General features: G+C 41.8%; 1 protein-coding gene across 1 annotated transcript; it reads right to left on the bottom strand.

Annotated features, from left to right (window-relative positions):
- Nucleotides 1–14,849: 14,849 nt before the first annotated feature.
- Nucleotides 14,850–15,428, bottom strand: LOC114262048 (uncharacterized). Its single transcript, XM_028202389.2, has one exon. It carries the CDS (start codon nucleotides 15,426–15,428, stop codon nucleotides 14,850–14,852), a length of 579 nt encoding a protein of 192 aa, XP_028058190.2.
- Between the last annotated feature and the right edge of the window lie 820 nt (nucleotides 15,429–16,248).

Raw genomic sequence — 16,248 nt, forward strand, 5'->3', positions numbered from 1 at the left:
ACCCTTTACTAAGCACCATAAGAAAAAAAGAAAGATTAAGAAAAATAATCTAGTGGAAAAAGTAAATAAAAGAAAAAATTTTGAGTAATACTATTTTTTTTTAATCATGGTTTACTGCTCATTAGTCCCATTTTGCCTATCTTTTATGCAAATGGAAAGGGAGCTTTGTTTAAAACATAACTAAAAAAGTAACAAACCAAACAATTTAACTTTTATCAAAGTTATATAAATAATGAAACAGATGTAATAAAGAAAAATTGTGTAAGAAAGTTGTACCTTTGATTATATTGAGAACCTAGAAATTGATGACCACCAGCAAAAAAACACAACACAATATGAAAATAGCAGAAAATAACAAACTAAAATTTGGGAGAAAACTAATGATTAGAGGGAGAAAGGAAATGACATTTATCAAAACTTTAATGAAAAAAAATTGAATACCTTTCAGTATAGAAACTGATGAACTGCGTCAAAAATTCATGAACTGCAGCAAGAGGGAAATCATATATTAGAAATTGATTTATAGAAATATAGCAATCAAAACAAAAGAAATAAAACAATTAATCAAAGTACCATAATGTTTGTACAGGATCATTTTCTATAGGATCATTTTTAGATAACTTTATTTTTTTAACAGAAATAAAATAAAATAAAATAAATACAGAAGTGAATAGTTGAAAACAAACATTAAGGGTTGAAAGTGAAACCACCTTCTTCTTCACATATGAGGTACCATTATGCATAGTCATCTAATTAAAAGTATAAAGCAGGTTTAAACTGCTTCAAGCATAAAGTAAGTATGGAGTTTCGAGTTATGTGTTTGGTTATGCGTTTACTAAATTAGCTTATCAGAAATGATATTTCATCTTCAAGTAAAATGGAAAAAACTAATCCTTTAATTTACTGGAATAAGTAATTAAATTGGCTTTGACACAAACACATAGCTATCATACTCCTATCCTACATGCATATCAAAAAAATAATAATTCGATAAACTTTGTAATAAACTAATTTGAAAGAATAAAAAATAAATAAATGACCAAAAGAATAAATATTGAATGTAGCCCTCATATGCTCAACTTGCAGAACAGATTGATCGCATCTCTATCATTCAATTTTACCAACATAACAATGATAATCACCAAACAAAGAAAAGAAAATATGGACTCCCTTGAAAGGTAATCACTTCAAATAAACAGAGCAGCAAATCTATTACATTATATTGAGCCAATAGCTCACTTTCGACTGACAGGCAGTTTTTATGTCAAAGTTTGTTCTGACTGCTTTAAGTTGTTGACAGTTGGCAAAAGTATAGAGTCTGATATATAGATAAAACTGTCGAGAGTGGGCAACAGCACCGACCTTATCCTGCAACCACTGCATACAGAGAGCACCAAGCTTATCATCAAAAAATCCCACACCCAACTGACTTGCCAATAAAGGTATGTACTCTATTATTGCAAGTCGAACCCTCCAATGCCTATCCTCAACAAGTTCAACTATAGCTGGCAATAGAGATTGTGACAAAAGATCAATTCCAATAACCTGTAATAATAGCTACTTATCAATATGATTGGAAATAAATATGCATATATTCAGTCTGCAAGTGCATTGCAGAAGAGCATGTAAATATGACAGAAGACATGAACACCTAAACATTTAAAGGCATATATAAGCATGAGTGAGAGATGCATAGGACAATATGGACAATCATGAGTAAATTGTAAAGATTTGGCAAAGCATAATTAGGGCCAATCTCTATTGTTATTATTATTTTTAAAAAGGCCAAAATAATATACAAAAGTAAATTATCCTGATGAGGTGAAATTAGCCATGCATGAAATACACAACAAATATGAATAGTGATTCTCCTCATCTTTGTTGCATAACATACAACGACTATGAAGGCCCATTTGGGAACATTATTGTTTGTTGCCCCTATATATCATGTTTGGATTGAAAGGAACTCCAGAATTTTTTGGAGGAATGAATAGGCATGATTGTAACCTATGGGAATTTCTTTTAAGTTTCTGTTTGTCTTTATTGCTTTGATTAGTTGGTTTCTACTCGTGTTCTTGTCTTGTTTGCTTTTAAGGTTCTTCGAGACTGTTGTTTCTTTCTTTTAAGGTTCTATTTGTCTTTATTGCTTTGATTAGTCCCCATTATATAGATAAACATTATTGAATCAAAGTCGAGGTTCCATTTGAAAAATCAGTCCCCATTGCTCACCTGAAAAATCAAAGGCCAGATATTAGCCTCATCCTCAATTAAAAAACACCCTTGCATAGTGGCTCCATTCGTCAATATTGAAGCGGGTTTGGGGCTGCCACTGTTGATGACGATTGGGATGGCGGAGGAAGGGAAGAAGAGAGGAGATGAAGAGAGTAATAGGGGGTTTGGGGTTCGGTCGCCTGCAAGGGTTAGGCTCCAACAGGGAAGCACCGGACAGACGCTTAGTCTGATTTCAAAACAAAATACAGGTTAGTTAATTCCAAGTAAACTAAAACTATAAGTTTGATTGCATAGAAACCTGACAGACACTTATTCTCAACGAAATCTTTGAGAAAGAGAGGTCCGTTTTTACAAATCTTAAACATTGAGATCCAAGAGTCATCTCAAGATTTCCTAGCAAACAAACCAAAACACAAAATAAAATCAAGTAATAAATTATCAATTAAAATAAAAATAAATATCAAAAAAAATTAACAAAATAAGTGAAACTTAATTCTAAACTAAAACTATAAGTTTGATTACAAAGAAATATGATAGAGAAACTCAGTCTCAATGGCGACTTCGAGAAAGAGAGGTCCGTTTTTACTAATCTCAAGCATTGAGATCCAAAAATCATCTCAAGATTTCCTGGCAAGCAAACAAATCAAAAGATAGAGTAAAATCAAGCAATCAAGCAATAAATAATATATTTACCAAAAGAAAACCAATCCATTTAAAAAAAACAAAATAAAATGCTGTGAGATATTCCAGCTCTGCAATAAATAATTAGAGAAAGAAAGAATTAATTATTTGAAGTCAGATTGTTAACAAATCTAGTATTATAACCATGAATTATTTTCCATTACCATATAAATGTTAATCACCTTCTGTTATTTTACTATTCCATGATTCAATCCCAGGTCTTGTGTAGCCTCCAACAACCATTTATCCCTCCAAATAGAATGCTTATAATTATTTACAGTGTACAATTAAAATATGGGAAACTCGATAGCATTTTTGACAATTTTACCATTTAGCTTATATTATAACCATGTTCGTCATCGGTTGTAACTTGACAAAATGCAGCATGATGTCTTTTTCTACACACACAAAAATATAGAGAGAGAATGTATTGATATGGTTGTTATCCCAAGTTTTATATATTCTACTCACATTATGATGGTTGCTCATTTTATTAGGCAATGGCAATGCCAAATGAGAGAAAAACAACAAACAAAATACTTCTAGTTTTATTTAACTGAGAGTTAATTAACATATTAGCTTATGGACTTCACAGTTCATCATTAGCTAGTTGGTGAGGGTGACTTATCTCAGAAACGAAAGTCTAGGCAACAACACATTGTCCAACTTATCTATTTAACCGTTGGATCTAAAGTTTGGAATGATCTCAGCCAAACTAACAAAATGTAAGAGATATGGTATGCATATTGCAAAGCAATGGTGATGATTCACCTTGATACACAGTTCCAGAGGCCTGCAGTTGAAAAATAGCAAGGAAGTGTCTGTTGGAAGAGAATAGGGTTCAGTTTCGTGTCAGTAACAAATAAAAGATTGGATAAATAAATAATTTCTATTTTAGAATTTAAATAAAGCTTCTTTTTTTTTATTTAAAAAAAAAAAGTTCAAAATTAAAGGCACCTTGAACGTTACATTGTCAATAGTTAAAAAGTACTTAGATGAAACCAATTCAAAAATCTAACTTCAAATGAAACTTTTCCCAAACCAATTCCATCAAGACCTTCTTAAGCTGAGGACAAATTTCACCAACTAAAACCAAAACAGAGCAAACAATACACACTAAAACAAAGTTAAACTACATTTTCCAGATTGTTACAAATAAAAAGAATGAAAAGGACAACTTAAAAAACTTTAAAAAGGCCAAATTTATTCAATACCACAATATATTCACATCACACCTTAAAAACAACTAAAATAACCCTGAAATTCATTTTCGATTTAACAGAAATTATATTCACATCATATTCAATACCACAATATATTCACATCACATAAATTAATTTTTGATTTAACAGAGGGGGATAGAATCACCAGAAAACAACTGAGGTTCTACTGGATTTCAAAAATTCAAAACAGTAGAAGGAGCACCTGAGGGAGGGAGGGAAACACAACAGAATGGTGTGCATGTGCTGTGAGTTGGAGAAAAACAGATAATGCAATTCTCTTGCAGAAACATTGTCTCCAAAATTATTTAGGAAAACATTTGCTCCCATGGAGAGAGAGAGAGAGAGAGAGAGAGAGAGAGAGAGAGACTTACCTTTGAGGAGAGTGGGTTCTTCAGGAAGAAAAGCGTCAAGATCAGGCTTAAAAGGGGGTACTTGTTGGTGCAATTCAAACTGAAACTGATGGAAATCAAAGAGTTGAAAAACAACACTCATGCACCCAGACCCAAATCACACCGATTTGACGATTCACATGCAGCAGATCCATCAGTTTGGGCACAGCAAGAGGACGGCGTAATGAAGAACGGCGAAGACGGAGGAGGAGCAAGAAAGGAGGCAGCGATCTTCTTTGAGGATAAAGCGGTTGTGAGAAGCACGGGTGATGAAGGATTGGACGAAACCAATGCCGAAAAAACTGAGAAGGTAGATGGAGGAAGCGATGAGGGAGGCGATGGCAACGAGTTCAAAGAGAGTGACGACGTGGAAAGGGGTGGAGGATCGGATCTGATCGCGCTAATGATGGAAGAGGTAGTAAGCCATTGTGCGTGGGTGATTTCTGCACTATGAAGAAGGGTTGAACTTCGTGGATGAACAACGTGCTCTGGGAATTAAAGAACTGCATAGAGTAACAAACGGTGAGGCTGTCCGACCGGGATTTGGTCGGAAACCCCTCCGATGGTAAAGTCAGGGACTCAGGGAGAGGAAGAAGAGAGAAGAGAGAATACAAAGAGTGTATATGTGTTAAGTGTGTGGATTTCAGATCCCTTGAGAGTGAATAGTGTTCACCTTTTACAGGAGAAGATTATTTGTCGTTCAAGTCCTTCTCTCTCTGCCATCTATCCAATGTGTCTTATTCGTGGTCGTCTCTTATTGGAGGAGGACGACCACTCCGCCTGATACTCGGGTGCAGGTCTGTTTTGTTTGTCTCATTAGCGGACATCTCTCATTGGAGGAGGACGACCACTCCGCCTGCCATTCAGATGCAGATATGTCATATATGCACCTTGTCCCTCTGCACCTCCATGTCTCCACGTTCTGTTCATACAGAGGAAGGGGAGCAGAGTTGTTTGTCTCTTGTGGGCCTAAGAAAGATCTTCAGTGAATTGGCCTTCTCTAAGTTGGTTTGCTCTAGAACGGTTGTCCAACCAGGAGGTCCACCATGTTGCTCGGCCCACTTTGGAGTGACGCTCGTACATTGGGCCGAACTCCTATGATTGTCTTGCTTCGGAGCAAGTGTTGGCCATAGGGCTGAGGTCCAACCTAGCTCCACCTTGGAGTGAGCATCGCATTGGGCCTAGCACCAAGACTTGATTAATTTTTACCCACTTCATTTGCCCTCTGGCTTGCGCTTACGTTTGGCGAAGCGGAAGCCAATTCTGTTACAAACTTCGAAGTTGGGTTGATCACAACTTAATTTGAGCTTCGTGAGTTGGATTCAAAATTATTGTTCGGCCCAACATTTGCGTCTGCCCAATATTTCGTAGCTCGGTTATGCCCCCAAACTAAATGTGTATCTTCACTAGCCTCGTAATTGTCTAGCTTGGTGCTCTTTCAGTCGGCTGAGCGTCGTTGCCTGACTCGAAAAAAATATATATATACACATTTTTTTTTTAAAATATATATATACACAAAAAATTTTATTTTGTTTTTTATTTTTTTAAAAATATATGTATACACAATTTTTTTTTTTTTTGATATATATATATATATTTCTAAAGTTGGACAATTGAACCGAGCAATACAATCTGCTTCACAATAGTTCAAGCATGCCTTATCATAGCCAACTTCTAACTTGTTTTGATAATGTAGGCGGGTAATGCCTTGTGGGCCACACCTTGATTGCCATGCATGGTAATAACATGCAAAAACTATTTGCTGGGTATTTGTTGGCTACAAACTTAATATTCCACTTATTCAAATCTTGTAAGGTTGCCATAAAAGCGCTTGGTGGGCCAATTGTTTTGCTTGACTTTTGGTGCATAGTCACAAGATAAATCCTCCCTTGCTTAACTTCCACATGCATTATCTAAGCAGATTTATTGGTGGGCTGAACATGCAAAAATTGTATATATTGCTCCGAGCAGAGTATGGACGTAATTAGCAAATCAACTGTGCGGCTCACTTCTTCATGCGATAGTCGTTCATGTCTTTGATTGCTGCTCGGCTGAAATATTTTAGCTGGTTTGCTCGTGTGTTGCAGCTCAGTCAGACTGCGTCTTGTTCGGCCCGACGCAACTTCTTCGATTCATTTCGGTCCATAGGTTCTGCTCACACCCAACTTGGCTTACCTCATGCATGTTACAACTTGGTCGGTTATCGTCGCTGCTCGGTCGACCCTTTTCTGACACTTGATAGGCCGAACAACTCTTATTTATTTTACGCAAGACTTACCCAGCTCGGTCTTTTTATTTCGGTCTTCCAATTCTCGTTCTGCGTCGTTCGGCTTCCTCCATTTCTACTCGATTTATTTTTATTTGGTTATCTTTGTTGTCATTCAGTCATCACGGAACACTCCGTTTCTAGTTCGAAATTGCCATGGCCTGTTCGATCAGCCGAGGTCGTGCGTGGTACAAGCTTGGTCCGTTGTACATATCGAAACTTAGGGCCAATTTACAAGTCCCGTACACTTTAGTTCGACTAGACTGTTACTCGGCTATGGGTTTGTCATTGCTCGGCCTTAGAGGAACAACCCACCAAATTCGCAGCTCGGTTGCTAGCTTGATTCGTTTGTCGTCGACAAGTGAGTTCGGTTGGTTACCGTTAATCCATAGCTTGGTTTGCACCAGCTCTTTCACGCTGCTCGGTTGTTGACTACATGGGTTGGTTTGATGTCACCATTCCGATCAACTGAGTTGTCCAATCTAAGTTTCGGTCGACCCTTTCTTCGAGCCATCAGTTCGGTTTTCAGTCTTTGCTTAGTGTTCTTTGTTGGGTCTGCTATAACTTATTGGCACATGCATGGACCAGCTTAGTGAACACTAGTTTGTGCTCAGTTTAATCTTTTCAGCGCAACGCTCGGTTAGCCACCATCTTGGTCTTACCGTTGAATTTCAAGCTCGTTGAATTTCAAGCTTGGCACTGGCGGACGTACATACTTGACTCTCGAGCTGCTACGGGTTTATGTCTTGTTGGTGGGTTAGGCTACCAACGTGACGTGAAGAAGACCCATCAATTTTTGAAAAATAAAACAAACCCATCTTGCCTCCACTTTTTTACTTCTGAAAAGCACAGGTTCCTTTTTTGAGAATAAAGTAATCTATTTTCTTTATCTTTACGTTTCATTTCCTTTCCTTGGAACTTTAAAACAATTTAAAAATCTAAGAGCTTGACCATGGGACTCTTCTTATAAATTCTGAAATTTTTTTTCCAGAAAGTTGATAGCTTCCTCCAATGTTTTGGTTTTCCCATTTTCTCTCTCTAGAATTTCAAGTCAGAGAGATCAATCTCTTCTCTATTTCACGTTGGTCCAGGCTTCTTCGATGTCTTGAGCAGTGTATTTTAAATGGAGTGAACCCACCGTTGTCTCGTCGCCCATGGCTTGTAGCACTATTTCTTGTGCCTTTATTCCAAAGCTGCTTTTTTACCTAAAATATCACATCCCTCACAGTGGGTTTGCCACTGTAATTTATTGATTCATGTTGTTGACACTATTTTGTAAGTCCTCAGCCACTGTTATTTTTATTTTTGCAACTCACAATTTTTCTCTTGGTTGCCACAGTGGGATTGCTTCATCGGAGACGCACGCCATTGAGTTCCTCTTGATTTTGACACCGTAAGTCATAGAATCCATGTATTTATTTTCCACTTTCACCATTACTTTTTGGCTAAGTGTAACATTAAGAGTTGTCTAGCATACGATTGCTCGGTCGGCCATTGTACCTCCAACCTTGCAAGTCATCCTTAGTGTAGTTGTTTGGTGGAACGTCGCACCTCCCATGGGTAAGTTTCGGAACCTAGTGGACACCCCGGCGGGAATGGATGAGTTCCGCCAAAGATATAACATTCCCAATGATGTCACGTTGACATTGGAGGCGGTAGACGCAGATCGGTCATGTACAAGCACCACAATGCCCTTCTCAATTGCCTCCGTCGTAGAGGGGGGTGTTAGGTTTCCGTTGAATCCTTTGTTGCGTCGATTCTTTTCTTATTTTGAATTTACACGAATGTAAATATCAATGAACACATTTAGAGTGGTAAACGGTGTCTCGGTCTTGAATGACCTCTTAGACTTAGACTTGGGTATTTGGGATATCCTTCATTGCTACTCCTTGTGTCGTAATAAAGGCGGAAAAACCTATTATGTCAAAGTTCGGTCGTTGGACCTCCAACTCGTTACTGAACTTCCTGATAATGACAAGCATTGCTCTGATTTCCTTCAAGTCGGAGGTAATTAGGAGTTTGCAGCCGAGGAGGTGGGCCGATCGAAGCGGGTTCCACGAGAGAACAGCCACCCAGGTCATTCTTTATTTTAGTTTCCTTTTATCCATTTGCTTATTGTCTGTGATTTTTTTTAAGTGTTATTGTTCGTACTTGCAGGTTCAAAGAAGCTAAAAAGGAGGCCAGAGAAAGAGCATCCAAGGGATATCAAAGCTACACTAAGGTACGAAGATTAGTCGGCCACGCAGTTGCTTAACTATGTGCGAACTTACAGACATGTCATCCAACGAAAACCCAAAGTAAATGACTTCTCGAGGGACTTACTTGAGATTGAAACCGAAGAGCAAGTTGGTCACACCACCGGAGCTTCCTCTTCCGCTGTTGTTTGTTCATCAAGTGGATCACTCAGTAGAGGCTACTCTTCGTCGCCAGACTTAGCAAACGAAATGGCTCATCGCCAAAAGCTCAATCTTGATGCCTTAGTCTTTGGATCTGATGATGAGGACCTTCTAGCTGTTTTGACGGTCGACACACGAGTTCCTTCTCCACCGATTGAGAGGTCTAAGGGTGGAAAAAAGCATGTTGTTGTTCCTCCTCCTCCCGTTGCTACTCTTGCTCTTCCCGCTGATAGGGCTTCAAAGAGGAAGAGGTCCAAAGGTAAAGAAGTTGCTGGGGGTTCTAATAAGCAAGGCTCGGTTGAAGAATGGGTGCCTCCCTTGGAGCATAATGGCCGAGCAATCACTACATCGGACAGCACAATCTACTCAAGCGACTTGGCCTTTGACTTATCAAAGACAATGCTGCTACCTTTGGATATAGCGGAGCAAAACATTTCAAGCGACGTGTTGATCAAGGGTTCAGTGCAGATGCTAACCGCAGTAAGTCTTCTTTTATGTCTTTGTCATTTACTTAAATTTGGTGGTTGAGAATATGACATTTTGGTTTGGTGCAGTGCATTCAGAGGATGCACATCATGGATGAAAGGCGACATCGTGAGGAACAAGAGAAGGTTAAGACAATCAACATGTTGGTTGATGCTGATATGTCCTTGAAGGCGGCCGGAGAGGATCTAAAGGAGATGGAAGATGCAAAGAAGAAGGTCGAAGCACTGATGTTCATGGCCGAGCGGAGGGCTGTAGATGCTGATGTTGCTCTGAAGTCTTTAAAGGCTAATTATCAAGGGATGGTGGACGAGGCCGAACAGAGGGGCTATGACGAGGCCAAAAAGACCTATTCAGAGGAGATTTTGAAGCTGAGGGACAAGATCTTTACTAAGGGTTGGACTGGGGCTCTGCGTGCTGCTAAGGTGGAAGAGGCTTCTCCTCTTTATGATATTGATGACATCCCAGTCCCTTCGAAGACCGCTGCAAGGGTTAGGATGAGAAGGCCTCGGGGGGATGGAGTTACGGATGTTGATCCTTCTGGCCTTTCTCCTTTCTTGCTGAACTCTTCCTTAGTTAGACAGACCTCTTCCTTAGTTAGACAGACTGTCAATCCTACAGAGGAGGAGCACCGCGAGGATGGACACTGCGAGGAGGAGCAACGCGAGGAGTAAGTTGTTAGGTTGCCTCGAGTTTTTTCTTTTACTTCTGCTTTAGTAGTTTTTTTGTAATGAAACTTGGAAGTTAGTGAAGTATCTTCAACTTTTGCTTCAGTGCTCGGTTGGATAGGCTATAATATAAACCGAGCTCCCTTTTGTAATGAAGTACCTTCTAAATTTGCCAAGTGTTGAACTTGCAACTTGTACTTTTTTATTTGTCTTGAAGTTCGGTCGGCTGGACCTCTTCTTTTGTAAGGCCGAACTCTTTTTTGTAATTGAAGTTTCACTTCAATGCACTCGTTCTTACATTTTCGCAAGTGTTGAACTGCTTATCTTCAATTTTTGCTTGTATGCAATGTTTGCCCCCGGCCAAGCAGAGGCTCTGTGGCTTAGCAGGCCATCTGTTTGGTCTGATCAGGCTTTGAGCCTTAGAAAAAATTGAGTGAGTTTTTTATGCCCCCAGCCGAGAATGAGCTCTGTGGCTCAGAAGGTTGTCTGTTCAGTCAGACCATATTGGGAAAGTTTTTTATCATGTTGTTTGGCCGCCACCTAACTTGGTCAGGTTTTGGCTTGATTTAACCCCTCATAGAGTGTAATTCTACCCTTCTTCGAGCGTGAATTGTGAGTATGGACCGTGCTTTAAGTAACGATACTTGGCACAAATTCCACCAAGTTATACCACTTGGCACCCCGCTCTAACCAAAGGGTTGAGCATCCGGGATTGGCTTGAGTTAAGACCCGTGGCCAATGTGTTCCACCGAGCGTAAATGTACAACACAAGTAAATAAGAACAAACTGTAAAATAAATTTCCATTCATTAATACTTGTAACTTTTGATTACATCAAGGCGTGTTCTGAGAAACACATTACTGTAAGTACTTCATCTTAAGAATCACATCACTGGAAGTACTTCTTTAGGTTGGCGACGTTCCATGGTCTAGGGATTGCCTTCCCTGATAAGTCAGCCAGATAGTATGCGTCATTCCCAAGTGCTGAAGTAACCCTGTAAGGCCCCTCCCAGTTAGCACCGAGTTTCCCTTCTCCAGGAACTTTCTTGTGATCCATTACCTTCCTGAGTACCAAGTCACCTGGTAGGAATTGCCGTGGACGCACATTCTTGTTGAAGCTCTTAATGAGTTGCTGCTGGTAAGCTGCCAATCGAATGAGGGCAGCTTCCCTACGTTCCTCGGCTATGTCTAGAGCTCGGGCGATGGCTTCATCATTGTCTGCTGGCTCAAAGATCTCAGAACGGATGGTAGGAAGGCCAACCTCCAAAGGGATAACTGCTTCCATCCCATAGGTAAGAGAGTAAGGTGTCTCACCGGTTGATCGACGAGGAGTAGTTTGGTAAGCCTAGAGGACATTCGGTATCTCTTCCACCCATTTACCCTTGGCTTTTTCAAGACGCTTTTTTATCCCGTCAATGATCGTCTTATTGGACGCTTCAGCTTGGCCATTGCCCTGTGGGTAGACCGGAGTGGAGTTTCAGAACTCTATCTTCAAGTCAGCGCAAAATCTCCTGAAGATCTTGCCATCAAATTGTGTACCGTTGTCAAAGAGAAGGACTCTGGGAATGCCAAATCGAGTCACAACGTTGCGCCAAACAAACTTCTTAGTGTCTGCTTCTTTGATCTTGCACAAGGCCTCCACCTCCACCCACTTGGTGAAGTAGTCAGTTGCAGCGATGAAGAATCTTTTATTCCCAGTTCCCCTAGCTAATGATCCAACAATGTCTAAGCCCCACTGAGCGAATGGCCAAGGACTAGTGAGGGGGGTTAGAGCTTTGGCTAGCTGGTGAATGAGAGGAGCAAACTTTTGGCACTTGTCGCACTTGCGGACATACTGTTGGGCCTCCTTTTGTATGCGCGGCCATCAATACCCGTGTGGTAGAGCTCGGTGTGCCAAGGACCGACCACCAGTGTGACTACCACAAATTCCATCATGGATCTCATAAAGCACATCTTCCACCAGACTTGGATGAACACATAGTAGATAAGGGCCCATGTAGGACTTCTTGTAAAGCTTGCCAGATGGGGAGACCCAAAACCGAGCAGCTCTATGCCTTGTCTTGTGCGCTTCTTTTTTGTCCTCAAGAAGGGTGCCATTCTTCAAAATGGCCAAGAGTGGGTCCATCCAACTTGGGCCCAAGTCAGTGCAAAGTACTATTTCGACTAGTTGAATACTTGGTTGGGGTACATATTCCACCCATATTTTGCGGCCATCCCTGGAGTTGACCGAGGAACCCAGGCAAGCTAAAGCGTCAGCACGACCATTTTCCTCACGGCCAATCTTCTCGACTCTGATGGCTTGGAACTTTTTGATCAAATTTTTGGCCTGTTCTGCATAAGTGGCCGTCCGCTCATCGCGAGCCTCGTAAACTCCAAAGAGTTGGTTGACCACTAATTGGGAATCACTAAAGATGAGTAGCTCCTCCGTGTTGAAGTGTTCGGCACTTCGCAGGCCGGCTAGTAGAGCTTCATACTCTGCCTCATTGTTAGAAGCTTTCCAGCCCAATCGAATGGCTTGCTCCCACATGAATCCTTCAGGAGAAATAAGGACAACTCCTGTCCCTGAGCCTTTTGGTTAGAAGAACCGTCTACAAACAGCTTCCATACGTCTCCAACAAAAAGTTTCCATGCCTCGGCTGGGGATTGCCCTTTATGCTCGGCAGTCATGGTGACCAAAGCCGAGCTCCCTTCGAAGGGAACAGCTGGTCCCGGGGTGAATTCTGCAACAAAGTCTGCCAGGACTTGAGCTTTGATTGCTGTTCGAGGTTGGAACTTGATATCAAACTCTCCAAGCTCCACCGCCCACTTTGCTGTTCGACCTGAGAAATCTGCTCGATTGAACACCGACTTGAGGGGGAATTCAGTGAGGACGTTGATGGTATGTCCTTGAAAGTAGTGAACAAGCTTCCTAGAGGCAATTAATAGTGCATATGCCAATTTATCCAATAGCAAGTATCTAGTTTCGGCATCTAAGAGTGTCTTGCTAACATAATACACTGGTTTTTGCTCCTTTCCATCCTCTCTGACTAGCACTGCACTAACAGCATGATCAGAAACAGCCAAGTAAAGGAAAAGCTCTTCGTTGGCAACAGGTGTAGATAGAAGGAGAGGAGAGGACAAATACTTCTTCAAATCTTCTAGTGCTTCGGAGCACTGGCTTCCTCATTCAAAAATGGTCTTCTTCCTTAGAAGTTGGAAGAAGGGCTTCATCCGATCAGAGGACCGACTAATGAAACGGTTAAGTGCTGCAGCCATGCCAACAAGTTTCTGGAGTTCCTTAGCCTTTGTAGGCGCTTTGAGGTCTTGGAGGGCTTTGATTTGGTCAGGGTTGGCTTCAATGCCCCACCTAGTCACCATATATCCCAAGAACTTCCCTGATCCTACTCCAAAGACACATTTTGAGGTGTTCAGTCGAAGCTTGTGAGTCTTCAGAATTCCAAACACTTGCTCAAGGTCCCTTAGATGGTGCTCGACCAACTTGCTTTTGACGACCATGTCATCAATGTATGCTTCCATGGTTTTACCGAGCTGGTCCTTGAACATTTTGGTGACCATTCGCTGGTAAGTCGCACCAGCATTCTTCAAGCCGAAGGGCATTACTTTGTAGCAGTAAGTGCCTCTAGGGCTAATGAAAGCCGTTTTCTCCTAGTCGGGACCGAACATGGGGATCTGGTGGTAGCCACTATAGGCATCTAGAAAGCTCATGTGCTCATGTTCAGCCGTTGGGTCAACAAGTTGATCTATTCGTGGAAGGGGGAAGCTATCCTTAGGACAAGCTTTGTTAAGGCTAGTGAAGTCAACACAAACTCTCCATTTTCCATTCTTCTTCTTCACCACGACGATGTTGGACAACCACTTCGGGTATTGCACTTCTCGGATGACTCCAGCAGCTAAAAGTTTATCCACCTTTTCGATCACTGCATCAGTTTGTTATACGAATGACCGCCTACTCTCCTGAACAACTGGCCGCGCTCCTAATTGGACGTTAAGTTGATGACAAACATAATTGGGGTCCAACCCCGGAGTGTCATAGGCTGACCAGGCAAACACTTCGATGTTTTTACGGAGTAGAGCCAGCAATTGCTCTTTCTCTCCAACAGTGAGGGAAGTTCCGAGCAGGAAGAACTTGTCTGTGTTTCCTTCTTCTGCCAAGACCGTCTCTAGGTCTTCTACCATCTTCTTGGTCGGCACTCTGCCGACGTCTTCCAAAACTGGCTGGTCAGGTACTTCCACCATCTGCACTTGGTCGCAGACTTGTTTGGTTTTCATGGCGACAATGAAGCAATGTTTGGCTGCCACTTGGTCTCTGCGAATCTCCTCTACTCCATACTTGGTTGGAAAGCGAACGAGTTGGTAATAGGTGGAAGGGACTGCCTCCATCTAGTGAATCCAAGGTCGGCCAAGGATGGAATTGTAGGGAGATGGGGTGTTTACCACCAAGAAGTCAACAGACACCACCTTGGACTTAGCTATGACAGGTAGAGTTATTCGGCCGAGCGGCCATTCTGTTTGCTAGTTAAAGCCAACTAAAGGGGAGGTGGCAGGTGGTAGGTGTTTCTCATTAAGGCCAAGTTTCTTGAAAAGCTCATAATACATGATGTCTGTGGCACTTCCTTGGTCAATCAAGACTCGCTTCACATCGAACTTGTTAGCCACACTAACTGTAACGATGAGGGCATCGGTGTGGGGGTGCTGGATTCTCTCTAGGTCCTTCTCGGTGAACACGATGTTAAACTGAGAAGGTCTAGCTTCTGTCTTGGACTTTTTGGGAGAAGGTCCTACCGACATTACCTGTTGAATGTGGGTGGCTCGTTGGATTTCTCCTCGAATGGTGTTTTCTCTTTCGGGGTCAGTCATTCCATGGATAACATTGATGACCAACCTCGGGGCATGGTTCTCCTCATGAGGGGCTTGGTTGAGTCCTTGTTTTTTCCTCGTCTTATCAACGTCCATCCATTGTTGGAGGTGTCCCGCCGTGACTAAGTCCTCAAAGTGTTGTTTGAGAGCTCTGCAATTTTGCGTCTTGTGTCCTTTCTCTTGATAATAGGTGCAACGTAGTGTCTGATTGTGTCGAGCAGGGTCTCCAGGCATCTTAGCTGGCTAGACAAAGAATGCTTCCCCTTTAAGTTTCTCGACGAGCCTGTATATTGGCTCTTTGAAGACGGTGGTGATGCCTTCTTAAGACTTGGCCCTTTCCTCCTCGTTTTCTGCTGTGGAGCAGTTCCTTTGGCCATAGTTCTTGCGCTGCTCATCCCTCCTTGGCTGCTCAGTCTTAGGCGGTCGAGGCGGTCTGACTTCTTCTTCAGCAACCGCAACATGTACTGAAGCAACGTTATCTTCCACACGAGCTTGTTGCTCTATTCGAGCCCTCAAATCCTTCATAGTGGGGGCAGGTCGTTTTGTCAACGACTGCCTTAACTTGTGCGAAGGGGGTAGGCCTTTCTTGAAGTATAGCACGGCCAATTGTTCACTACAAACATTTTCCTCCAAGTCACCATACTCCTCCCAATACCATCGCGCATACTGGCGTAAGGTCTCTTTCCTGTCCTTTCGGATGTTGAACAAGGTATCTAACTGCTTTGGGACTCTGTTGTTAGAGACAAATCGGGCTAAGAAAGCCTCAAAGAGCTACGTCCAGTCATAAATTGAGCCATTTGGAACTTTGTCAAACCATCGGAGGCCAAATTCTCCAAGGCTAGAAGGGAAGACTTTGCACATAAGTGTGTCGTTGCGGTTCTAGAGGGACATCATCTGGCGGTAATGGCTGATGTGGGTCAGAGGGTCCGTCTTCCCATCATAGAGAATAAATTTCACTGGGCTATACTTCCGTGGAGGTTCTACAGCTTCTATCTCTGGGGAGAATGGGGTGGACACCAATCGGTCTAGAGCACGACACTCTTGTTGGTGTATG

This window comes from Camellia sinensis, chromosome 13 (genome assembly GCF_055761805.1).
Source record: "Camellia sinensis isolate YWXY chromosome 13, ASM5576180v1, whole genome shotgun sequence".
Taxonomy (NCBI): Eukaryota; Viridiplantae; Streptophyta; class Magnoliopsida; order Ericales; family Theaceae; genus Camellia; species Camellia sinensis.